Source organism: Pleurodeles waltl, chromosome 1_1 (genome assembly GCF_031143425.1).
Source record: "Pleurodeles waltl isolate 20211129_DDA chromosome 1_1, aPleWal1.hap1.20221129, whole genome shotgun sequence".
In the NCBI taxonomy this organism is placed as follows: domain Eukaryota; kingdom Metazoa; phylum Chordata; class Amphibia; order Caudata; family Salamandridae; genus Pleurodeles; species Pleurodeles waltl.
In genome coordinates this window covers 1,005,508,777-1,005,534,974 of record NC_090436.1, presented here as the reverse complement: position 1 = coordinate 1,005,534,974, position 26,198 = coordinate 1,005,508,777, and the positions used below count along the sequence as shown (strand labels likewise).

At 45.4% G+C, this 26,198-nt stretch overlaps 1 protein-coding gene across 6 annotated transcripts in view; it reads right to left on the bottom strand.

Annotated features, from left to right (window-relative positions):
• Positions 1-26,198, bottom strand: part of LOC138291300 (ankyrin repeat domain-containing protein 17-like) — a 1,121,799-nt gene that overhangs the window by 59,916 nt on the left and 1,035,685 nt on the right. For 3 of the 6 annotated variants that reach the window (XM_069230308.1, XM_069230310.1, XM_069230309.1), the window contains exons 30-31: positions 17,819-18,001; positions 5,058-5,330 (exon numbers count right to left, since the gene is read on the bottom strand). In XM_069230308.1, coding sequence (XP_069086409.1) covers positions 5,058-5,330; positions 17,819-18,001 — 456 coding nt within the window. The remainder of the gene's footprint in view (positions 1-5,057; positions 5,331-17,818; positions 18,002-26,198) is intronic. The other 3 variants (XM_069230311.1, XM_069230312.1, XM_069230313.1) reach the window with 1 other exon arrangement.

The window sequence follows — 26,198 nt, the reverse complement described above, 5'->3', positions numbered from 1 at the left end:
TAAAATGCCAAATTTGTGTTGAAAAATGTGGTTTTCTGATTCAAGTCTGCCCGCTCCTGAAAGGTGGGAAGATGGTGATTTCAGCACCAGAAACCCTTTGTTGATTGAATTTTCAGGGAAAAAACCACAAGCCTTCTTCAGCAGCCCTTTTTCCCCATTTTTTTGAAAAAAAAACTAAATTTTCACTGTATTTTGGCTAATTTCTCGGTCTCCTCCAGGGGAAACCACAAACTCTGGGTACCATTAGAATCCCTAGGATGTTGGAAAAAAAAGGACACAAATTTGGCGTGGATAGCTTATGTGGACAAAAAGTTATAACGGCCTAAGCACGAACTACCCCAAATAGCCAAAAAAGAGCTCAGCACGGGGAGGGGGGTGAGGCTTGGGGAGGGAGGGGGGGGGGGGGGGGGGGGAGGCAGCAGCTAAGAGGTTAAAGGAAAATGCATCCCGAAGGCTCCCTGCAACAGATTCTCGAGGGCACAGAACACAGGGCTGAGAAGCGGTGTACCTAAAGTGTGCCATTGATTGAAAATGTACTGGACCATCTTCTGGGTGACATCACAACTCATGGTCAGCAAGGAGATGCTGACAGACTGTCCACTTGGACACAGAACTCCAGCCAGATCTTATGCACCCAAGACCACAGCAGTAGTGTTCCTCAAACAGAAGATGCAGCCATACACCCCAGGTTGGCTTTCACACTTCATGTCAAATCCACCTCAGAGTCCCTGGAGATCCTGACAAAACACCTTAAATCTCAACCCGTTCAGAACACTCTCTGAGGAGGCAGTACTGGAGGGCCCTTTATCTGCCAGTTTGCACAAGTAATCAGCAGAATTCAGTAGGCTAGCAGACAAGGCCCTTAGGATTGAAACTTGTGCTTCGTTGTGAAACACTGGACACACAGCCTCAATATATTCCATCCTCTGAGGTGGAAAGGCTCAATTCGAATTGCTGTCCATGTCCCTTTAAACAGGATGCTCTCAGAGGGCATCAAATGAGATTTGGGCTTGTTGATGAAAAAGCCCAAGTTCATATGAGAGATACTGTGATTTGCAGGTGCTGGGCCACTTCCTCCAGGGACTCTGCTTTGATGAGCCAGTTTTCTAGATAAGGAAACACTAGGATTCTTATGTGTCTGAGATGGAGTGGCAACCACTGACATCACCTTCATGAAGACATGTGGAGCTGCAGTTAGACCAACCAGCAGGACTCTGAAATGATTATATACTGAACCCATCTTGGAGAGCAGGTAATTCCTGTGCAACCGCCACAGAAAAGGTATATGAAGGTACACAGCCTGCAGATCGACAGACCACATCCAGTCTCTGGCTTCCACAGCAAGAAATACCTGTCCTAGGAACAGCATTTTGAAGTTGTAATTTCACAGAAAACATTTCTGAACCATGAGGTCAACGAGTGGACAATGAACGGCATCTTTTGGGACTGGGAAATATCTTGAGCCTCTGAGACAAAACTGAATCACTGGACTTTGGGAAACTGTCACAGTAAGAAACTGAATGGTGGCTGCTACAGAATAATGGGGCCTTATGGGTCTCTGGAATCATCAGAAAAATTTGCAGTTGTTTGCTTGAAGTCCTCTACCTTCTGTGGAGAAGATGACCCAGGAAATTCAAGGTACATTGGCTTCAAGGTACATTGGCTCCCAGCTAAGTGATGGGGTCATAGTTGCATGACCTCACCCTGGAGTGTAAGCAGCAGGCAGGACACTCCTGTCTGGACTTGTGCTAAGACTTATCTTTATACTTTTCTTGGGTCTAACTGAAAATGGCTGTCTGGATCAGCAACAGGCGTAGGATCTGAAGCAGGCCAGAGGCCTTTTGAGCATATCTGGCTTAGCTTCCAGTAATTGGTGGCATACAGCTTTGCTTCCTTCTGCCTGATTATCTTTGGCTGTATCCGGGGTTATCTGTCTCATGACTTTGTATCCTGTTTGCATCCAAGACACCAAAGACAGATGCTGTGCAGGCCTATAGCAGATTCCTGCAGGTGTGGCAAGATGAAACCTGTGGTCTTCGAGGGGGACATATTCCTCAGCACACTGTCAAAAAAAGTGTTTAGAAGGTCAGTAACTACCAATAAAAAGTTAGTAAGTGAAGTTCTTGATCCGCATTTAAGAGTATGGAAAAAGGGAACTGTCGTCAGAGTGCAGGGGTGGCTCCTATATATAGCTCTAAGCTGTCATTTCCTGAGGCTGGACAAGACTCCCAGAAAGTCTGATAGCACCTTCTACTGCTACACATGAATACATTCTGACACCTGAGGAACTTCAAAAGGTGATGAATCCACCGTTAACATTATCCATTGGAAACTTGTTTTCTCTCAGTATTTAACACTGTAAAGACCCAGCCTGGGGTTCTTCCAACTAAAATTAAAACAATCATCACAGACTAACATATTTATGCTCAAGCAGTGTTTGAGTTGTTTAAGCAACAATGTTTGCTTTTTTAAATATGTGAGAAAAACAGTTGTTCATTTGTGGTCATTTGAAAAAGACTTATGTTTTCAAAGTCAAAATAAACTGTACATGTATAAAGAGCACAAGTCTGAGGACACAAAACATAGGCAGAAAAAGAGCAATATCAGCACATTAAATGTATTCCCTAAAAATAGTTTACAATTAGAATGTACACACAGTACAAGTGACCAAAAGGAGGTCAAGTGTATCAAACCTGCAAAAAGTGAATATGAAGAGATACAGCAAGTAAAATAGGTAACAATTTGCATCAACAATTCAAATGCAGGGGTGCTAGAGACATCTGCTATTAAGTCCTATGTAGGTCCCTTGAGGGAGGTAAAAACAGTCCAGTGTGGATTGTCAATGCTGCTTTGGCTTTCTGCTAAAAAAAATAACCATCTTTAAAAGCTGGAGTTAGTCCTTGCTCAGACTTTATGCCAGACTACGAGTTGTGGCTATTTGTAGAGAAATTGTAAGGATGCCTTGATATTGTTATATGTGCTGCTTTTGATCAAAATATTAATCAAGTATCTATCTAACGAAGATTAACAGGCCTCACAATCTTCTTCTTTGTTATCGGGAGAAAGACATACACAGATTACAAACAAGGTGTTGATCTGTGTAGGGAAATTTGGAGTGGCATCGAGGACAAAATCATAATGGAGTCCGGTCCATCAGGCTTCGACGTGGTAGGCCCGAGTCGGGCACGCGCACCCAGAAGGGCGAAATCTAGTTGCCGGCAGTACTATCGGTTCGAGGCTAGGTGGAAACGCGATCGAAACAATACAGACGATTAAGGGAGTTTTCCAAAGTTTCTGATTCGGAATCTCGGAGCAAGAGGAAAAACATCCGAACAACTCCAACTCCTACAGGCTAGCCACCGCATTTTTTGGGGAGAGTAACTGCTTTCTAGTCTATACATAGCATGTGTCCCTGCAGCTACACATGCATCGAACGGAAAATGTCACTTACCCAGTGTACTTCTGTTTGTGGCATGTAGTGCTGCAGATTCACATGCACCCTTCCTCCTCCCCGGAAGCCTGTAGTTGTTGCAGTTTTTTATAATTTGTACCTATGTATTTACACTTGCATGGAAATCCATTTTTACTTTCTATACAACAATTATATCACTACACTATCACTCCTTCCTACACCCTTTTGCGGGAAAACAATCTAACAATGGAGTCGAAGCCCATGTGCAGTATGACCAAGAGGAGGAGTCACTTGATCCTTTCACTCCGACAATACTTCTTAGAAGAAAAACAACTTCTAACACTTCGAGCCCAACACTAGATGGCGGAATAATGCATAGCATGAGTATCTGCAGCTACACATGCCATCGAACATATACATATATACATATCTTGAACAGTAACTAGACAGTTGCACTAGTCAGGTAATTCAGGAGCTTTTATTACAATTCCTACCCTCTTAAACTTAAATGTATATCATTGGCTGTCCTACAGCCATTGATATTCATCTGTGTTAAGTAGTGGGGACATTTCAATGACTTGATTAGCTCTGATTTAGTTTATATGTATTACAGTGATCTTTACCTAGATGTTGTTTTGGTCAGCAACATCTGAATAGTATCAGGGTCACTTTGAAATGCTCCTTATTAGCGAGTCCTGGTTGGTACTAAAATCATCAATGTGATCCAGCAATCGCTGTACTTCTAGCCGGTTGCAATATGTTCTCGCTAGATTTAACGCTTCAAGAACTGTCCAAATGCCCACGTACTGGCACTTTCTTAGTAGTAGGGCCATTGTGAAAAGCACTTCAACACTATCATTCTAATTTGGTGACTATTAATTTGCGCTCTCTGGTCAGTCTTAGTGAATGTACTTTTTTGATGAGTTAGTATTTTAGAGCTGGCTGTCTGCTTGTACCAGCACATTTTATTAGTATGTTTTAATCATTGAAGTATGCTACTTAATTTTAAAGTATGTATAGTTTGCTATGTATATTGTATGACCAATCTACGTAAGGCTGACACAAATAAACTATTGTATTGTATGCTACTCTGCTCCCAATAGCTTTGAACACTGTCCTGATGATGACCAGTCAAATAGCTTCCTAAGTTGAAACATCTATGCTAAATAGGGACTTTTTTTTGCCCTTCCTTAAGGGAGAGGGCTTAATAGCAATTTTTCCTATATTCCATAAGTACAAATTGTTGCTAGTCACTTACTGGATTTACATGTTGTATACTCTCATTCACTTTTTGCATGAACACTACATTTGAACATCATGCAGTCATTTGTGTTCCATGCATGTAATACCTTGTTGGGAACTGTTTTTAATATCAAATACATCTAATATGTTGACAATAGCCCTGTATGTGTTCCAGATTTGTACCCTCAAGTTGACTCAAGCTTTATTCACAGTTTATTTTGACCTTGAAAGCGTAATTTACAAATTACTCCAAAGGAGCCACTGTCTTTCCTGCTTACATAATACTACGCAGCTTCATAGGGATATTGGTTACTCCCTCATTTCCTTTACCTCATAAAAAGCAGGACAGGCAGTACTTTCATACGCTATTTAACTTTTGCATTAAAAAAAAATAAGTGTTTACCATTTGGCAGATACTGCTCCATACCTGGGCCACCACCCATTCCTTCAAAAGACCAAATGCCACTGTGTCCCACTGGAGTAGCCAAATTGCTCCCAATAGCAGATGGTGTTGATGAACCAGTTTGTCTAATACGTGCCGATCGTTCAGTACCGATTGGTACAGGAACCTTTCTATCCAGCGGTGTAGAGGCTTGCTTTTCTGAACTTATGGATCCTGTAGGCGGTGCAGGAGAGGATGTTCTGGCCCCTGAACTCACTGAAGAGGCTGGAGATTCTGTTGGGAAAAACGTTGCTACATTTAATACTGTAACTTTCTCCATCTTTTTCCTAAGCAGTATCATTTATAACAAACCTTCAACTACATTATAACACTACATTTAAAGAGTGACTGGTAAATATCGACAAATCTATCTGGCACCTACACCAGTTAATCCATGCCTAGGAGTTATAAACCCATTTCTACAGTGTCATGACCTGAGATTATACAAGATCTTCTAGCACTACTTATCATACAAGAAGCCTCCACTCAATCCCCTAATATCTATGCATGTGAATTAAAATATAAGATTCTCAAAACTATTTAATACTTAAGTGAACATTTCAAATTGTAATTGAAAGAGTATAAATTAGTTGAGTGTCCAATATCTTATGTTTGCAGTGCACTGTCAATTTCTTGTTGTCTTTAGTTACAGATGGATAAGTTACTTACCTTCGATAACGTCTTACCTGGTACAGACTATATACAATGGTAGATTCCTTATCTTAGATTTCTCCCCAGGTGTCACACTGGATCTGGAAGATTTTCGTAAGGTGTACCCCCGCGTGCTGGCAGTTGGCGATCGGATCTGTGTCCGTCCTCATCTGCACTGGAAATGACTTTTTGGGTCCTTTTTAGGCACCACCCAGGTACACCATCAGTTTCTTTTCACAGCTTTCCACACCAAATGTGCACAGACTTAATGAGTCAGAACTAAGCGAGAAGGGTGGGTGGCTTGGTAAGGAATATACAGCTAGATGTAGCCTCTAACAGTTAAGGTGTTACAGAAGGGAAGTAACTTGTCCATCTGATAGAGACATCTAGCTGCAGATTTCTTATCTTTGTAAAGTGGCTCAGGTCTTTCCAAATGGCAGAGATGACAAGCCTCCCTCTACTGACCCCACTTTTGGTAGCAAGACAGATGGGAAAGTTAGATTTGTAGGTGTGCCCACATCATGCCAGTCCCACCGCAAAGGTGGACAAGCTGAAGTGGATGCCACTTTTTAAATTCCTCCATCTTGTTTTGGATGGAATTAGACTTCTAGGGTCAGGGTTATGCCCACTTCCCAACAGAAGTAGTCAGAGATGGTGTAGTCACCCTACGTGTGGGCACCCCATTGGCTTCAACCCAGCACTTCCTGTAATGCTCCTAAATTTAGTATTTAGGTGGCACCCCTGAACCCAAAACTCAGATCCTGATGACCTAAGAAGGCCAAGGACACTGAAGAGTCACATCAGCACAAGAGGAAAAAAAGAAGTAGCTGACCTGGTACCAAACCCGGTGCCCTGTCTGCAACCCTCAAAGGACCATGCACCAAAAGACGACTTGTCTGCAGCTCAGCCTCCAGAAACCCACCCAAGAGGACTGCCGGCCTTCGAAAAAGAATCACCTGCTCCCCAACAATCTTTGAAGAAAGTTGCCTCCAGAACCACAAAGATCTAACACCTGAAGCCACCAACCACAGCTGGAGTGGAGCTCCGGTGCCAACAAGCTCCCCCAGCTCCCCAGAGTCCTAGTCCACTGTGATTTCACCCCTTCTGGACTACCCGAATATGCCTGCAGACCCTGCATGGAGATCCCCTCTCCTGCCGCCTCTTTGGTGGGAGAAACCAGACAACTGAAGCAACCACTGCACCCGTACCCTATGGCCCAAGCCGAAGAGGGCCTCTGGTGCCCATAATGTCCTCCAGCTCTCCTGAGCTCAAGTCCACTGTGGTTTCATCCCTCCTGGACTCCACGATGACAACTTCAGTCTCAGACCACAGAACCTTCAACCACGAGTGCTCCCGGACAGAGAAACTAGATGCCAAAGGACCCCCCTGCATACAACACCCCTGGGCCTTCGTGAAGAGGACAAAAAGTGCACCTACGTCCCCGAGCACCCCTGATTTGTTACCTACCTGTTAGTTTTCTCCGAATGGCTTTCTAGCCAGAGCCTATTTCTACGCAAACCAATCCCCATTGAAATACATTGTAAACCCAATGCTGTACTACACCTTTGCACCCGACCACCCCAATGTTGTTCAGAGTGACCTGTTGGTGTGCTCCTGACCCTTGCCCAATATTCACCTTAAGGCTCAGAGATCGGACTTGTAAGTCTTCGTTCAGTACCTGTTTGCCGAACTTGTTTCTCCTCCCATAGGATAACATTGAAGAACTCTGAAATTGCACTGCGTCCTCTTTTGCAAGTGAAAATAATTTATACCTAAAACATGCTTACCTTGTGACGAAGTTCTTGGTTTCAAAGTATATATAAAAAAAGAAGTGTTATTTTGCTACTTTGGTTGCAGATTGATTCTTTGAGTGTGTGTCTCATTTATTGCCTCTGAATACAACAAATGGGTGGTACTATCCTCTGATAAGCCTAACTGCTTGCCTACACTACCACAAAACAGAGCATTTGCCTCTGTAAACCAGTTGGGGATCCACTAGACTCTCTGCACAGTGTACTTTTTAGTGCACCATATAGATAGCCAGCTTCCTACACTGGTCAAACAGCGGTGGGGTCTGCCACTTTCCATTTGCTGATAACATTTGGTAAGTAAGTGACTACACGAGTAAATCCAAAAAATCGCCTTTAAAAATTGCATTTCTTGAATTGCTTATTTTTTCCGAATTCTTAAAAGGAACTGCTAGGACCCTGGTTAAGTCCCTGTAGTTTTAATAGTTTACCATTTTTAAAAACTTACTTTAGGTTAGGACTATAAAATTTGTGTTAGGATTTTTTTTTTCTAGCTCCAAAAAGGTCCTTACTTTAGTACAATAGTGAGAGCCTCAGAGGACATGGATAAGGAGCTTGACCTCACCCCTAACCTCTAGCTTTCTCATTAGCAGTTAAGAACTTTCTGCAAAGGATACAAAATCAAAACTGTCTCAAACCCTACCACTGAATGCTCCAGCAGTTGTTGGCAGAGTATGAGCAGACCCCCACCCTACTGACGGGGCCACTGACCCAAAAAGGGTCAGGGCAGAATGAGCGAGGATGAAGATCTGGACCGTCCACCACTTGAAAAAGAGGAACCTGCATCTTGCAGGCAACCCAAAGTGTCAAGAGCACCCCCCTCTGGTGTCAATGGCTCAGAAAGATTGGCTTGAGGAATTGCCCTGGAGCACAAGATACTGGCCACAGAAAGGGAAAGAGCAGAAATGGGTTTAGGACCCATGAATGGTAGCAGCAACTTTATACCTAGGGACAGAGTAGAAAACTCCGACTCTAAACTCCCCAAGGGATGAAAATGATATCACCACTAACTGGTTCACAGCCTTTGAGAGGACCTGTGTCACCAGAGATGTTAGCAAAAAGCACTGGGACTCTCTACTTTGATAACTGTTCTCAGTGAAATGCAGGGATAGACTCCGGACACTGAATGAGGCAGATGCTAGGTCCTATGACCTCATAAAGAACACCCTGATTGAGGGTTTTGGGTTCACTCCTGAAGAGTACAGAATCAGGGAGACTTAAAAAACCCAGTCAGTCCTGGGTAGATTTTGTAGACGTTTCAGTATATACAGCAGGTGGCTGGTTAAAAGGTAACAATGTGCATGATTATGGTAGGCTTTACAATTTATTTATGAAGGAGCATCGGCTGAGTAATTGTGTTCAGGAGAAGTTACTTCAATACCTGGTAGACCTCGGTCCACTTTCTCCTCAAGAGTTGGGGAAGAAGGAAGACCACTGGGTCAAGACAAGGGTGACCAAAACTACCACTGGTGGGGAGACCACAAAAATGAGGCCAAAATACTCCCCTGCCCGGGAAAGAAGGTAACCAGACAAGGATAAAAGCAGAGTCTCTTCTAAAGCACCGCAAAAGCCTGCACAGGTGGGTGGGCCCGAGACTCTTCACAATCCAATGGTGGGTACAAATGTAAAAACTGGGATTCCAAAAAGGCTTGGTGCCATGACAGCAAGGCTCTTGTGCACCAAACTAGAGACCCTACCTGTCCCCACAAAAATAATATCTCTGGTGCACCTGCAGCACATGAAGTGGTAGGTATCCAGATGGGATTCCTGGTAGACACTGACCATGTCAGTGAGTCTACCGAGGCTACTCTAGTCTTGGAGGGTGGGGTAGATGTAGAAGCCCAGGCTGTCTGGCCCAGTAATCTGGAGAGACGCAGACAACAGCCACATATTAATGGGACTAGGGTTGAAGCACTGAGAGACACTGGTGCAGTGTTGCCATGGTGACTGAGCAACTGGTGTCCTCAGATCAATACTTGACTGGTGAGACATATACAGCCCTAAATGCGCTGATAATCATGCTAAGGTGCATCCTATGGCGATGTTATCCTTAGAATGGGGAGCGGTTACTGGCAAGAAGATGGTGGTATCGCCTGCAATCCTGTACAATGTCTGCTAGGCAACGATCTGGAGTCCTCAGCATGGGCTGAGGTCAAAAAGAAAACCCAAGCAGCCATGCTCGGTATACCTGAATGGGTGTGCATAAAAATCAGAGAAACAGCAAAACCAGAGTGAAAAAGTAGAGTTGGAGTCTGGAATAAATGGCCCAACATACCAAGTGAAAGGGCAAGAGGTCTGGGAAACCGGCTTCCAATCAGATACCAGATCAGGTTGCCTCTCCTCAGGGAGAAACCCTGTCAACCTCAGAGGGAACTGAGCCCTGGGAGCCTGAGACTTACTCTTGGGCCCACGGGGCCCCTCCAGAGAAGATCTGTGCCGGGGCAGATGACCTGCCCCACTTTTAAGGGCCAGAGGCAGCAAGCTGCTGATCAAGAGAAGGGAGATATCAGTGTCTCCCACAGGACCTATTGGAAGGAGGGACTCCTTTTCACCGAGGTCAGAGACCCCAAACCTTGTGCCACTAGGAGAGTGGTAGTGCCTCAGCAGTTTCGAGAGTTTTGTCTCACTTTGGCCCATGATATCCCCCTAGCTGGGAATCTTGGCCAGGCTAAAACATGGAGTAGGTTGGTGAACCGCTTCTACTAGCCAGGTATGTCCCATAAGCTGAAGGAGTTTTGCAACTCCTGAGCCACCAGTCAAGCCAGTGGCAAGACAGGTGGCCATTTAAAGGCCCCCTTAATCCAACTTCTAGTGGTTGAGGTTCCCTTTGATAGGGTAGGTATTTGCACTGTTAGTCCTCTTGACCTTCCAATTACATCAGGAAACAGATTCATACTGGTTTTAGTGGATCATGCAACCAGGTATCCTAAAGCAATTCCCCTTAGGACTGCAACTGCCCCTGCAGAAGCTAGGGCCCTTATTGGTATCTTTACCAGGATGGGCTTTCCAAATGAGGTGGTGTCAGACAAAGGTACAAACAATGTCTGGCTACCTGAAGCACACGTAGGCTCAATGTGGTGTGATCTACAAGTTCACTACCCCATATCATCCATAAACATACGGCCTTGTTGAGCGATTCAAGAAGGTATTGAAAGGTATGATTGGTGGACTCCATGAAAAACACAGAAGGAGATGGGATGTCTTACTTCTGTGGTTGCTTTTTGCTTACAGGAAAGTGCCACAGAAGAGAGTAGGTTTTTTCCCCTTTGAACTTGTGTGGGCATTCTGTGAAGGAACAGCTTTGTCTTGTGAAGGAGGGATGGGAGAGATCTCTCAAAGAACCTAAACAGGATATTGTGGCCTATGTACTTGGCCTTCGCTCCCGAATGGCTGAGTACACGGAAAAAGCATGTAAAAACCTTGAGGCCAGCCAAGAGCTCCAGAAGCTCTGGTATGACCAAAGGGCTGCACTGGTGGCGTTCCAACCAGGGCAGAAGGTGTGGGTTTCGGGACCTGTGGCTCCTAGGGCCCTCCAAGACAAATGGAGAGGAACCTACCATCTCCTGGAAAGAAAAAGGGAAGTCACCTACCTGGTCGACTTTGGCTCTTGCAGGAACCCCAAAAGGGTTAATATGTCAACTGCCTTAAACCCTATCAGAACAGAGCTAAGATGACCATGCACATGGTCACTGATAAGGGACAGGGAACTGAAAGAGAACCTCTCCCTGATCTTCTCGCCAGCAGCCCCAAAGATGGCTCAGTTGAAGGAGCCCCCCCCCCCCCCCACTAAGTAACAGCAGACTAACTGCAATTAAGTCTTGCATCAGTATGCTGAGGTCTTTTTTGATCCCTGGTCAGACTACCTTTTGTACACATGACGTGGACACTGGGGATAGCTTACCTGTCCAGAACAAAATCTATAGGCAGTCTGATCAAGTCAAAGAGAGCATCAAGGCTGAAGTAAGCAAGATGCTGGAATTGGGAGTCAGTGAGCACTCAGAGCCCCTGGGCCAGCCCAGTTGTCTTAGTTCCCACGCCACATTCTCAGGGCAGAAAGAAATTAGGTTTTATGTGTACTACACAGGCCTCAATGCTGTAACCAAAACAGATTCACTAGCCCAATTCCTAGGGCTGATGAACTGATTGACAAGTTAGGGGCAGCCTAACATCTCAGTACTTTTGATCTCACATCAGGGGACTGGCAGATAGGTTTGACCCCTGGAGCAAAAGATAAATTAGCCTCCTCCACTCATGATGGGCATTATCAGTTTACTGTTATGTCCTTTGGATAGAAGAATAGCACTGCTACCTTACCAAGGATGGTGAATAAAGTCCTGACTGGGTTAGAAAATGTTAGTGCAGCATATCTTAATGATATTGCTGTCTTTAGCTCTACCTGGCATGACAACCTGATCCACCTTGGAAAGGTCCAAGATTCTCTGGTAAGTGCAGGCCTCCCTATCAAGGCAAGCAAGTGCCAGGCAGGGCAGGGTCAGGTTCTATACTTGGGTCACATTGTAGGTGGAGGTAAAGTATAACCACTAAAACCCAAGGTCCAGATAATTCTGGACTGGGTAACTTCAACCACCCAGAACCGATCAGGGCATTCCTTGGCTTGCCTGAGTACTACTGGAGGTTCGTGAAAAGATATGGCACCATTGAGGCCTCTCTCAAAGAACTGATCTCCAAAAAGATGCTCAATCAAGTGAACTGGACAGTGAGCTGTCAAAAGGCCTTTGACATCCTGAAACGAGCAATGTGCTCCTCACCTGTTCCTAAAAGCTCTAGATTACACCACTCAGTTCATAGTGCAGACGGATGCCTCTGAACATAGGAAAGGAGCAGTCCTATCCAAAATCAATAATGATGATGGCCATGACCAACCTATTGCTTTCATTAGCAGAATGTTACTCATCAGACAGCAGTGTTGGAGTGCCATTGAGAGGGACGCCTTTGCTGTGGTTTGGTCCCAGAAGAAGCTGACACCGTACCTGTTTGGCACTCACTTCCTTGTTTCAACTGACCACAGGACTCTGAGATGGCTAATGTAGATGCAAGGTGAAAACCCATTATATTTCATGTGAGGGCATATCTGCAAGAGCAGATAGGCCCCTCCTATATTTTTGTCAACTCTTAGACATAGCAAGTGACCAGGGAAGCTACTTTAAATTTATGTGCTGGACTCTTGTAAGTACAAGCTCCCCAGCTACATGATGGCTTCACTTAAGATAGGGTTGTTTGGTAACAAACATCTCAAATTAGTGAACCCACGCTGATGCAGTGTTGGATTTATCAATACATGCACCCAGAAGGAATGTTAGAGGTATCCCTGAAAACCTACCAACTACTAGTATGTTGACTGACTGGTCCTGAGTACTTCAGCCACCTCAGCCACGTTTATACCCCCTAAGGTAAGAGCCAGCAACACTTAGGCTAGAGAGAAAGGCCTGCAGTGGGTGGTGGTGTAGACACCTCTTCCAGGCAGGATGGATATTCCCGGGTGGGAAGCTTCAAAGTCTAGCCCGATGGCAGAGATGACCAAGCCCCCTGTCCTGCCCAACTTCTTGGCGGTAAGACAGACGGGAAAATTTGTAGATTTGTAGGTGTGCCACTTCATGCCAGTCCCACCCCAAAGGTGGATGAGTTGAAGTAGACACCACTTTTTTAATCCCTCCATCTTGTTTTGAACACAATTAGACCTCTAGGGTCAGGGTTATGCCCACTTCGAATGGAAGTGGTCACAGAGAGGGTGTAGTCACCCTAAAGGTGGGCAATCCATTGGCTGGCACCTCCTATAACACCCCTAAATTGAGTATTTAGGTGGCACACCTAAACCCAAGAACTCAGATCCTGACAACTTAAGAAGCCCAAGGACACTGAAGAGATGCATCAGCAGAAGAGAAGAAAAGAAGCAGCTGACGTGGTACCAACCCCGCCGGCCTGTCTGCAACCCTCAATGGACTCTGCAGCAAAAGATGACTCATCCTGCAGCTGAACCTCCAGAAACCCAGAAGGACTGCCTGCCTTCGGAAAAGACTCAAGACTCCCGTGAGCAGTGGATCTACTCCCACACAAACTGAAGAAAGGACTCTGCAGCCTCTGGAACTGCAAAGACCCAATACCTGAAGTCACCACTGCGCACCCACTATCACCGATGACAGTTGGACTGGAGCTCTGGTGCCAACCAGGCTCCCCAGAGTCCATCATGTTTTCATCCCTTCTGGACTCCCCGAAGTCACTTGTAGCCCCTGCACGCAGGCCCCCTCTCCTGCAGCCTCTGTAGCAGAAGATACCGACACCTGAAGCAACCACTGCACCTGTCACCTACAGCCCAAGCTGAGGTGGGTCCCTGGTGTCCACAACATCCCCCAGCTCTCTTGAGCCAGAGTCCACTGTGTTTTCACCCCTCCTGGACTCCACAATGACACCTGCAGCCTCAGACCACAAGGCCTCCGAACCACGAGTGGTCCCGGACACAGAAACCAAACACCACAAGTCACCCCTGCATCCATCACCCCTGGGTGCACCTATGTCCCCGTGCACCTCACGATTGTTACCTACCCATTGGTTTTCCCCGACTAGCTTTTTAGCCAAAGCCTACAGTCAATTTTCAAGGAGACCCAATCCCACTGATATACATTGGACACCCGACAGCGTACTGCATCTCTTCACTTGGCCACCTCAATGCTGCCCAGAGTGACCTGTTGGTGTGGTTCTGACCCTTGCCTAATACTCATCTTAAGTGTCAGCAACTGGTCTTGTAAGTCGTCAAACAGTACCCGTTTACTGAACTTGTTTTCCTTCCATAGGATAACACTGAACAACCCTGAAAGTGTCCACTTTTACAAGTGAAACGGATTCATACTTAAAAATTTGCTTACCTTGTGACAAAGATCTTGGTTTCAACTTCTGTGTAAAAAGAAGCATTATTTTTCTACTTTGGTCACAGATTTATTCTGAGTATGTCTCTCATTTATTGCCTCTGTGAGTACAACAAATGCTTAGCACTAACCTCCGATAAGCCTAACTGCTCGCTCACACACTACAACAAAATACACAGTTAGTACTACCTATTTTTGGCTCTGTAAAACAGTTGGGGATCCACTGGAATCTCTGCATGGTGTACTTCTTTTTAGTGCACCATATAGAGAGCCAGCTTCCAACATTGATGGAAAAATTCAGATTGTACAGCAGAGATGCTGTCAACTACAGATTGAGCAACACCATCTCAGGGGCCACTGGCTTTGATTAGCCAATCATCCACATATGGGAAAATAGGGATCCCAACCTTCTGAGATGGGCTGCAACCACTGCCATCACTTTTGTGAAGACCAGAGATGCTGATGTTAGGCCAAAGGGAAGTACTGCATACTGGCAGTGCGTAGAACCCACCACAAATCGCAAGTACTTATGATGTGACCACATGATAGGTATGTGGAAATATGTATTCTTCAGGTCAAGTGACACCATTCATTCTCCAAAATCTAAGGCTAGCAGAACTTCAGCTGGGGGCACCACCTTGATCTTTTCTTTTTTGAGGAAGACTTTCAGGTCCCTGTGGTCCACGATGAGATGAAGACCGCGTCCTTCTTGGGCACAAGGAACTAACAAGCTTGCCATCCCTGGCCCCTTACCTGCTCTGGTATTAACTCCACTGCTCCTTTCAAGAGAACAGCTGCTGTCTCTTGGGGTGTAGCGCTTTTCTATGATTTGAAAGACTCAGTGGTCCAAAGTAATGGACATCCAGGCTGCAAGAAAATGATACACCTGCTCTCCTGCAGAGTCTGAGCGAACCTGAAGAAGCAAATTAGACCTACTTTCCTGGCAGTGCTGGAGAGGAGGGTTGTGAGGTAGATCTGCAGCCTATACCTCAGCTTCCACCCCTGTATTTTTTGTCAAGGGATCAGACTGTTGAGACGTGGTGGCTGGTAATGTCTGGGATGAAAAGAACATCTCAAGAAGCAGCAAAAGTGATCAAATTGGCAGTATTCTCTGGACAGAGTCAGGGCTGCAGACCAAGGGAGCGCGCGGGGTCCTTTTAAACATTTTAAAGCTGAGCCAGCCTTTTCACAAAAAAGGTGCGCCTCACAAAAAGGAAGGCCCATAAGGTTGGCCTGGACATCTGCAAAGATTTTTTTTTTGTGCAGAGCCAAGCACTCCTCCGGATGGTGCCCACGGCACGGGTCACTGAATCTCCACTATCAAGGTCTGATTTGATATGGAGGGAGGCATGCTCACCATCTAAAATGAGCTCCTGGAAATGGTCCTTCATATCATCTGGAACAAGTGGCAAGATCATCTGAGCAATACTGGGTAGGGCATGGCTGTATCTCGCTAGAAAGCAGTTAGCGTTAAGGAACTTCAGGGTTACACTGTCTGGAGAAAAAGCCTTTTTACTCCAAGCCTCAATATGTTTTGATTCCCTATTAGAGGGAACTGTTGGAAAGGAACCTGCGGGTTGGCCCCCTGAAAAGGAGGCTTGGAGGACCAGGCTCCCCGGTGATGGATGGGCAGAAAGCAGCACAGGGTCACCGGGAGCAGGGCGATAGCAGCGACCTACAAGCCTGCCGACTGCCTACCGGTGTGGAAGACAGTTGCTATCATGCCATGACAACGGGCTTTAAAATAGCTTAATTAAATGGCAGAAGGGGCTCTGATGTTGCAGCAGAATGAAAAAGGACATCAGTAAGAATGCTCCTTTTGGTCTCCGTTGTGGGCAATTGTAAATAAGCATTACACTGTGGAGAAGGACTACTTCAGGTGCTGGTTGACCAGCTGGGAAGTCCATAGCTAGCTGTGGAGATGTGTCTATGCCACTGGCAGATGACAGTCCTAGGAATTCATAAGAATAATGACCAGGGTCTTCATAGGGCATGAGATCAATGGGGTCAGAGTCCACCCCAAAAATGTTATACAAGTGATTTCTACAGTCGCCCTCCTCCAAAGGACACTGGGCATCCCTAAAGGATTTGACCTGAGGGGACAATGCCAGTAACGCTGCTTCCAGTGCCAGAAGTGGAGGTGGCAACAGATGTGGAGCCGTCCACAGTCTTGACTGCTGAGGTGCTGTGTACTTGAGCACCATTCAAAACAGTGTGGAATTGGCACGAAAGGTGGTTAGATTTAAGGGCATGCACACTGGAAGCCAGTTAGGGGCTACTGGCCCGAAGGCATCGAATACTTCAAAAAGAAAGAATACATGGCATTATGAAACTCCACAGGGTGCCGGCGCCAAGGCTTGGGAAGGCCAATGCCAAAGTTGGAACCCTGGGCGGTGGAGGCACTGGTGCCAAGAGCTCCAGAATGTTCGAATGTTGCTCCAGAGCAGAGCCCAGTGGTAGAGCAGGACTGCACGATGGGAATCCGCTGGAGTCAAGTTGAGTAACTGCGGCTCTGATGGAAAAAGGTCCTGAGGGAGACTGAGAACAACAGGAAGACTTACTTTTCAAGTGTTTCTTCGACTTCCTATGCTTCTTTTTCATACCAACTGAAGAGGAAGATGGAGACCTAGAGTAATGTCCTGCCCGTTTGTGGCACCAATGTTCTTCTCTGGCCCTGGCCATTAAGGGTTTAGCCTCCCACTCTTTTATGGCCTTAGGTGCATGCTGAGGCAAGAAGAGCAGGAGTCATGATCTGACCACATGCATCAAAGACAAACCGCTTGGGGTCCGTAATGGACATCTGTCCCTAACAGTCCATACAGGGTTTGGATCCTGATTTACTGGCAGGAGACATGGAACTGCTTCAAAAATAATTTTGTGTTAGAAAACTCCTCAAAGAGCGGAACACTGGATCCTTGTCGAAGGTGCAGAAAAAGAGGGAACCAACGTCATTGTGCTGGGGCAGGTGTTTTATGGCCTCTGTGATGAGGCCCGACATCACTTCCTACGCCGACTGAGTGTGGCATCTTCTACCAGTTAATTGAGAGCTTTGAAGCATTCCGAATTCAGTCGGACGCCTGGGATTGTTCTGCAGGTGAGAAACGTGTAGGTAGAAGTATCTATCAAAAATCTGTTTCATGTGCCTGTCTCACCTTCAATGTGTATGGAAATCAGTGATGCTCTGCTTTGTTTTGCTGTGGTTGAAGCAGAGTTCCCAAGCCCTCAAAGTAGGAATTAGCCAAACAAAAATGAAAATCAAGAGCTTGTGGAGGACACAAACAGATTAGTAAGAAAACATACTGATGCACCCATTTCATAAAAATAAATTTGAAATCTTTTACAAAAGTATGATTTGAGAAACCATGTTAACTCGGGTACTTACCAGTGGGTGCGGACGAACATGGAGGCATTAAATTAAGGGCAGTAAAGTGTTGTCGATTGTAGTTAGCACCAGCAGGTGTCCCAGATGTATATATCTGTGCCCCTGAAAGGTTTGAGGCAAAGTTACCCAAATGAGCAGGAGAAGGTGTCACAGAAGTATAGTGTGTATCCATACTGACAATACCTGTGGAGAAAAATATTCAAATATCTCAGAGAAACGTTTCTGCATAGAATGCATGTGGAAGATTTGTATGACAATTCCCATGATTACTATTCACTAGAGATCACAACATGTAGAAAATAACATGGATTTACGTAACCAATACCACTCTCAGAAAAAAAAGGATCAAGGTTTGAAGGACAGCTATACATATCTGAAAAGGTAGACAGACTAGACAGTTTGCACTAGGGGATCACTTTTACTTTTATGTCCATGCATGAAGGTTAAGGGATGTAAGATTTGGGCACAAGATTCTTTTCTCTCTGCAGCAAGAACAATCAGAGGGCATACATAGTGTCACAAATTTTTAAGGGAAATCTGGCTGCTATTTGTAAGGCAACTCCAATGGTGAGCCCACTGAAAAATTAAGACACCACTGGAGGTTTTGCATTCCCATGGAGCCTAGGGCACCAGCATGATTCAAGAGGGGTGAAATACAGAGAGAAGTAGAACTTCCTCTTCCTGAAACAGAGATAATAGCCTGACTGTCCCACACTCACTGGGGAGGTCGGGAAGGCTTTGAGGGAGACCACATCCAACTCCATCCCAATGTAGATCAGGTGCTTGAAGGGTTGCAGAAAGGACTTGAAGAGAAGGACTGAAGACCAAGGTTCAAAAGCAAGGAAGTGGCAGCCTGCAAATGCTCTGACACCAGCTGCAGCGATTCTCTCTTCAGCAGCCAATTGATATCAGGGAAACAGAGATTTCGGACCTGCTAAAATGTGATGCAACCACCACCATCAAATGTATTTAAAATTGGAGAGCTGGTGTTCATATCAATGGAAGGACTATTAATGTGGGGAAGCCACTGACAAAGCACATGTACCCCTGTGTGACTGCAGAGTAAGAACATGAAAGTATGCATCCTAAAAGTCGAAAATCACAATTTAGAGGTAAATGTATGCACAAGACTGAGAAAACTTCCTGTTTTGTGTCTTAGCAGAGACTTTCACATATGGGCACCCAATCTGTATAGGATCATGTCTGTTACTTTGGTGTAGCTTCCATTTGTTGTTCACCATTCTCAGAGCATCCACCATCACTTTAAATGAGCCTGCAAGATGCAAAGCCTCCAGGACAAATCCTTGCTTGGTGAGCCTGCCACCAAAGGTGGACTGCCTCCCAAATCAGTCTCCACACTACCATGTCTGTTGATATAGTTGATGGTGGAGTCAGACTGGATCTGAAGGACACACATGAAGGAAGGAAGGTCTTCATGGCAAAGCAGACTGCCTGCAGTCCCAGTACATTTATGTACAGTAGATACCCCACCAAGGAATGAAGGTCCCCAGCCCTTTTACATAACTCAGATATGCACCCTATATGGAGGTGTCTGATTATGGCAGCCCGAATCTATGTGGGGCTGACAGAATGGGTGGGGTTGTGGTACATCCGCCAATCTGAATGGACATACTAGCTGATCTGCACCGGAGAAGAAAGGCTTCCTTGGAACTAGAGTCAATACTTAGGTACCACTCAAGGGCTCTCATATGGCATCTGGCATGAGGCCCAAACCTAATGCACAAGGCCATCAGACCCAGCAGGTGTGGGATACACAGATCCAGGATCTGTGTTTGAAATATGCTCCCATATATCCAACGACCTCTATGGAGGAGGCAAGGTGATCAAGCAGGTCATATCCTGCAGCTTGCCTAGGATAAGCCTTTCTCTGGGAGTAAGAGGTTTCTTGATATTGACTGAGAAGCCCAAATTGTGGAGGAATGCACTAAAGCTGTTCCTTGGCCAGCACCGGAGACACCACTTTCACCTTCTATTTGTCCAAGTCATGCACTCCCGACGTCTGCAATAAAGCTGCCACAACTGCCAGCACTTCAGAACATATGGTGCTGACATGAGTCCAAACTGTAGCGCTATGAACTAATATTGCTGAAATCGAATGGAAAACCTCAGGTAATGCCTGTGGTGGGGAGAAGCAGAATGTAGAAAATTGATATCCTAGAGATTTAGCAAGGCAACCAATCCCCAGGCTGACAGCCAGCACAACCTGGCTCAGGTACAACACATTCAACTTGCGCAGCAGAACCAAAAACTTCAGCAGGTGAAGGTTCAAGATGGACTCAAGAACTCCCTCCTTCTTGGGGACTATATAGTAGAAGGAAGTGTAGGAAGCTGGCATGGTGTGTGGTGGGTACCTAAGGTCCTTAAACCTTATACCAGGTCCGGGTATCCCCTCTTAGTGAAGTGTAGGCAGTGTCTAGAAGCCAGGCTCTCTAGAGGTAGCTGGGGATGAGCAGCCAAAGCTTATCTAGGACACGTCCAAAGCTCATGCTATGCCACTGTAGTCACACAGCACTTACACACATGAAAGAAAACACCAGGGTTACAAAAATAAAGGTACTTTATTTTTGGAACAAATCACCACAAAATACAAGACCGGTAACCCACCCTTAGGAGTTAAGTAATACACTAAATATATACACTAGCAATCAAAAACAGGCATAGAAAAGGTTAGAAAACAGTGCAAATAACAATAACCAATAGTAACCACATGGGGAGCACAAACCACATACTAAGAACAAAAAAATGGAATGCAAACAAGATACTCCCACCTAGGTAAGTAAAATGTGTAGAGGGGAGCTGGGAGTACTGGAAAACCACAGAGGTAAGTAACACAGTACCCCCCTCTCCTCAGCGACTGGGAATGCAGGAGTAAAACACTGGATTTTCCCCAAACCCCCCAAAAGGGGGAAAGAAAGACACCCACACAAGCATGCAAGAAAACCAACGGTGGATTCCTGAAGAAAGAAGACCTGTGGAGAGAGGGGACCAAGTCCAAGAGTCACAGTGGAATCCAGGAGGCAAAGAGGCTACTACCCACCCAGCTATGGATGCAGGATATGGTCAACGGTAATGAAGAACAGGCCAGCACTGCAGGCTTGGAGCCGGAGAAGAGTTCCTGGTGGATGCAGATCAAGTCCCACACTGGAAGGAAGATTGCTTACAGGTGTTGGTGCAAGGGTTCCACCAACAAGCCTTGGCGAAGGCAAACTTGCGGCTAGTGGAAAAGAGGTGCTGCCAGGGACCAGCAAGGCCCAGGATGACTCAACCCTGGAGGAGGAGTTATAGGGAACCCTCAACTTTGCAGAGTCCACAGGAGCAAAGGCAGCACTCTCCAGGAGTCACGCAGGATGGGGATACAGGAGTAGCAGAAGCATCCCATGCAGCCATACAAAATAGGATCCCACGCCACAGGAGAATCGCACAAGAGGCTGTGCTTTGCAGGATGGAGTGTTGGGGGCTGGAGCTATACGTCGCCTGAAGATCCCTTGGAGGAGATGCAAACAAGCCATGGCAGCTGCAAGAGAAGCAGTGCACAGGGTACTGTCTAACGTGGGAAAGCAAGGGCTTACCTTCACCAAAGTGGGACAGCTGGCAGAGAGGACCAAGAGGACTACTCTGGACCACCACCCGTGATGCAGGATCCATGTAGCTCAGCAGGAGAGGGGATCCACGTGTCCGGTCGTCGCTTGTTGTAGGTGCCTGCGGGTGCAGGGGAGTGACTCCTTCACTCCAAGGGAGATTCCTCCTTCTTGTGCAGGCTAAAGAGTTACAGTCTTCTGAGGATGAACGGCCGGGGAAATGTTGCAAAGCTGACAGGAGAAGTCGAAACAAAGTTGCAGATGAGTCTTCTTCGCTGCAGCAGCGTTTGTCAATACCTGAAGGGTCCAGTCTCGGTTCCAGTAGTCATAAGTGGAAGTGGAGGTTGCAGAGGAATCCTGCTGGAATCTTGCAAGCCGAATCTGAGGACCCACCCAAGAGAGAGACCGTAGATAGCCCTGAAAGGGGGATTGGTCACATAACCAGGTAAGCACCTATCAGGTGGGGGGCTCGGACATCACCTGGCTGGCCAGGCCACTCAGATGTTTCCAGAATGACCTGCCAACCTTGGAAACAAGATGGCAGAACCCAGGGACCCTCTGGAGGAGCTTTGGGCATGACCCCTGGGGTGGTGATGGACAGGGGAGTGTTTACTCCCCTTTCCATTGTCCAGTTACTGGGGGTCCCTGAACCGGTGTGGACTTGTTTATGCATGTAGGGCACCAAATGAGCTCTTCAAAGCAAACCAGTGGCTTGGGGAGGCTACCTCTCTCAAGCCAGTCACACCTATTTCCAAAGGGAGAGGGTTTTACCCCCCTTTCCCAAAGGAAATACTTTGTTCTGCATTCCTAGACTTGATCAGATCAAGCAGCAAGAGGGCAGAAACTTGTCTGTGAGGTGGCAGTAGCTGAGCTGCCCGTAAAAACCCTGTAAGACTAGTGGTAGCAATGCTGGGGGTCCTCTAAGGAGCCCCCAGAGTGCATGAAATCATCCTTCCAATACTTGCAACAGTACTGGGGTATGATTCCGACATGTTTGATACCAAACATGCCCAGGTTCGGAGTTACCATTATGTAGTTGGACGTATGTAGTGACCCATTTTCAGTATATGCGTAAAATGGCATCCCCGAACTCACAAAGTCCAGGAAAATGGATCTGGAGTTTGTGGGGGCACCTCTGCTAGTGCAGGGTTGCCCTCACACACTGGTACCTGTACCCTACCCTCTGGGCTGAGAGGGCCTACTATAGGGGTGACTTATAGTGACCGGGTGTAGTGACCTGTTGTGAAAACGGGTGCATGCACCAGTTTCATGCAGCCTGCAATGGCAGGCCTGCAGAACCCTTTGCATGGGCTCCCTATGGGTGGCAGAATAACTGCTCCAGCTGATTGGGATCCCCTGGAACCTGAATGCACTGGGTACCTAGGTACCATATACTAGGGACTTACATGGGGGACCAGTATGCCAATTGTGGAAAGAAAAGGTAGTAGCAACCAAATTTAGAGGAGAGAACATAATCACTGGGGTTCTGGTTAGCTGGATCCCAGTGAACACAGTCAAACACACTGACAACAGGCAGAAAATGAGGGTAACCATGCAAAGAAAGAGGTCACTTTCCTACAGGAAGGAAGTGCTCCTTCCCTCCATGAACATTACTTTAATGACTCCTTCGTTCAGCAGGGTAAATTAGTACTTATGAGCAGAGATATGTACCAGAGATCCTATCCTGGTAGAAGGAGGGGGGTCCATAGGAGGGGCAAGTAGGACGGATGATAGCTGATGCAAATTAAGGGGATGATCCATCAATCCTGACTGTCCCGCAAGTGGGAGAAGAATTGTAATGGCGCGCTGGAGGAACTGTGGGAAATGCCTTTGGGTTCAATTTCGAGGAGGAGGCTTGGACCACCAAAATCAATGGTGAAATAAGAACTTAGGATCATATTTGTGCTGTCTGACTATTAGTGAACTGCTGGGCCCTAGAAAGCTTTTTTCCGCAAACAGCCTGAAGAAGCTGATGTGAATCCAGCACTTCATGCTCCCGAAATGGAAGATGAGTGGCTGGAAGAACTCAGTCAAAATGTAAGAATTATCATCCACAGAGGGTTTAGGCAGTACTAATGCTTCTGCTGTGCACAACACTGTCGTGAACAAAGGTACTTCTAAAGGAGGGACCAAGGGGTTAAAAGAAAAAAAAAAAATACAAAAAAAAAAAAAGAAAAAAACTCCTGGAGAGGTATCCATACTGCCTACTTGCTATCTGTTATGCCAACTGGCATCTAAGGCAGCAATGAAGGGCCTCAACTTCTATCTTAGGCATGTTTCTGTGCAGTGACGCAGCTGAGGTTCAGGGTCTTCATTTTTACATTCTTACCTATAGCCTTTAGTAAATGAAAATTTAAGTCTGTATCATCGTTGAGGAGTGGATGGTTTAGAGGTAATCAGCAAGTCATTATCTTCCAAACTGTGGCAGATGTTATTATCCATTGCAACTTCAAAGTTGGAATTCCAGCTTCAGCCTTTTTTGTGACAGGATTTTGTCAGTTGACAAGGTAGGGTCTGGAAGCGAGACCATAATGATCTCCAGAGTTGGATCATTTCCTCAATGATTGTGGATTTTGTCTTCTCATGTCACTTGTGTTTTTTGTGGGAAGATTAGCTGCCTTATGGACACAAAGGAGAAAGAGGAATTCTTCAGCATGTCTCTGTGGGGTTTCCCTAAAAATTATTTGCCTCCTGCTCCCTGATGGCCTTTGGGTGCATTAGGAAACAGGACTTGTTAGCAGAAAGGTTGTAATCCGAAACACAACATGCAAATGTCAAGCGAATTTGACAGACATACTTTTGTCACTATCTCAGACACGGTTTAAAGCATGAATCTTAGAAGACCATCAATCTGATTGATGTCAAAAGGAGAAAATGTCAAGTTCCTTCTGTAAAACACAGAAAGACCTCCGTAGTGTGGTGATGAGACATTTGAAAAATGCTCTATTTTTTACCCTTAGTTATGCTTTGACTGATGGAGACAATGCTTTTTCTCATATTACACTCATTAAGTACCCCTGCTCTCAGACAAGATGCAGAGATGTTTTGAGTTATTCTGTCCAAGCGCAAGAGAAACTTTAAAAGTGGAACCATGTAGTTGTCACCTCCACCAAGTATACCGGTGGCATCACCTCTAATTGCCCAGACCACAGAAGCAATACTAACAATGTTATAGAAATACATTGTATAACATTAAATGGACAACTACCACACCCAGAGAGGGGAAACCGTAAGTAAGAGCAACAATCATAAAAAAACAAACAAAAGGTACAGTGTAGGACTGACCATAAACAGGACATCTGCACTGCAAGTATAATGCGTGCCTGTGCACTACACTGTGTGGTGAAGGAGCAACATAACCAAGTCTGTTGACCAGCAATCATCTTCATAGGTTGTCTTTGTTGACCTTTTCAACTATGCTCTATAATTTTTACCTTTTATGTACACACGAGGTATCTTTCTATTTAATTGATAAATTGGATTTTTGAAGGAAACAAACCACCTCTGTATCTCAATGGTGTATCAGATCACTCAGGGTAAACAGGCATCCAAAGCCTTGCATAGGTGCAGAGTACCCGAGTAAAATCTGTTGAGGCAAAAACATATGCACAATTGCATTTGTCTACAAACTTATAGCAGCAGGAAATTACATCTAAGAAATGTCTGGTTGCTAACCTGTTACAGCCACATCTGCAAGTTTAGTTTTCAACTAAGGTGCATTGGGGATCCCTAGACCGAACAGTTCATTCCAAGTACGAGATCCTATCCGTGAAAAAGAGTAGAGGACTAGCTAGTGTATGCAAATTACACTTCAGCACACTATTGATGTGAACTTACTTTGCATCTGACCACGTAAATGTATTTTACAGCTAAATTGTGATCTTATTGATGCTCACTCTGGCAGATAGTGATATTTAATGCCAATCTGAGTTTACTAGGTGATGTAGATTGGATGCTCGTCAGATGTGGTTCACACAGGACTGTGACACACAGATGCATAGTATGTAAAGCAATAGTAATTGCTTGACAATGATTTATAATCTGAAAAAAAAGAGGGGGTTGCTGAGATTTTATTAACAATTTCAAAAGGAACATCTTCACGAGTTACTTCTCCTAAGGCTGAACTACTCCAGATGAGCAATCGCTGCAGGACTACTGAAATATTTCATGAATTATTTTACTTACTTTCTTTTCAATAGGGTTCATTAACTCCTGTTTGTTAATTGGAGATTTGGGAATTTCAAACGTGGCACACATGAACACTGAATCTTTATTTCAGACCTGTTTGTTTTCCTGGACTCTTCCTACTACACCAACTCATGAGAGTGCACTGATCAAATATAATTCTCTTTAAATATTTAAATGACCAGGTTGTTCAAGTTCCGCAGAGTACTGCAATTTCGTTTTGTGCAATGGCTTTCCTTCCATATTTGCCACAGCAAGAAAAAAGTGAATTATAATTCTTTCATGCCTAAATCTAAAACCATGCCACATGGCATTAAGAATGCCTTGCAATCACTAACGGCCCCTTAAGATTTGTTATCTGTTCTCCAAATGTAATGCTGCAGCAAAAAAATGTTTTTAATACAGTGGCTCCCCTTCAGCAGGGAAAATAAATGCACAAGTTTCTTGGATAAAGCAGGAAAAAAATGTATGTACTCAAAGTACAGTGTTTGCATACTCAGGGATTAGTGTCTGCTTTTTGGCTGCAAGACGGCAGATGAAGTTAATTACCTTAGGTAACGCCTTATCTGGTAGAGACAAGGCTGCTTGCTGTAGTA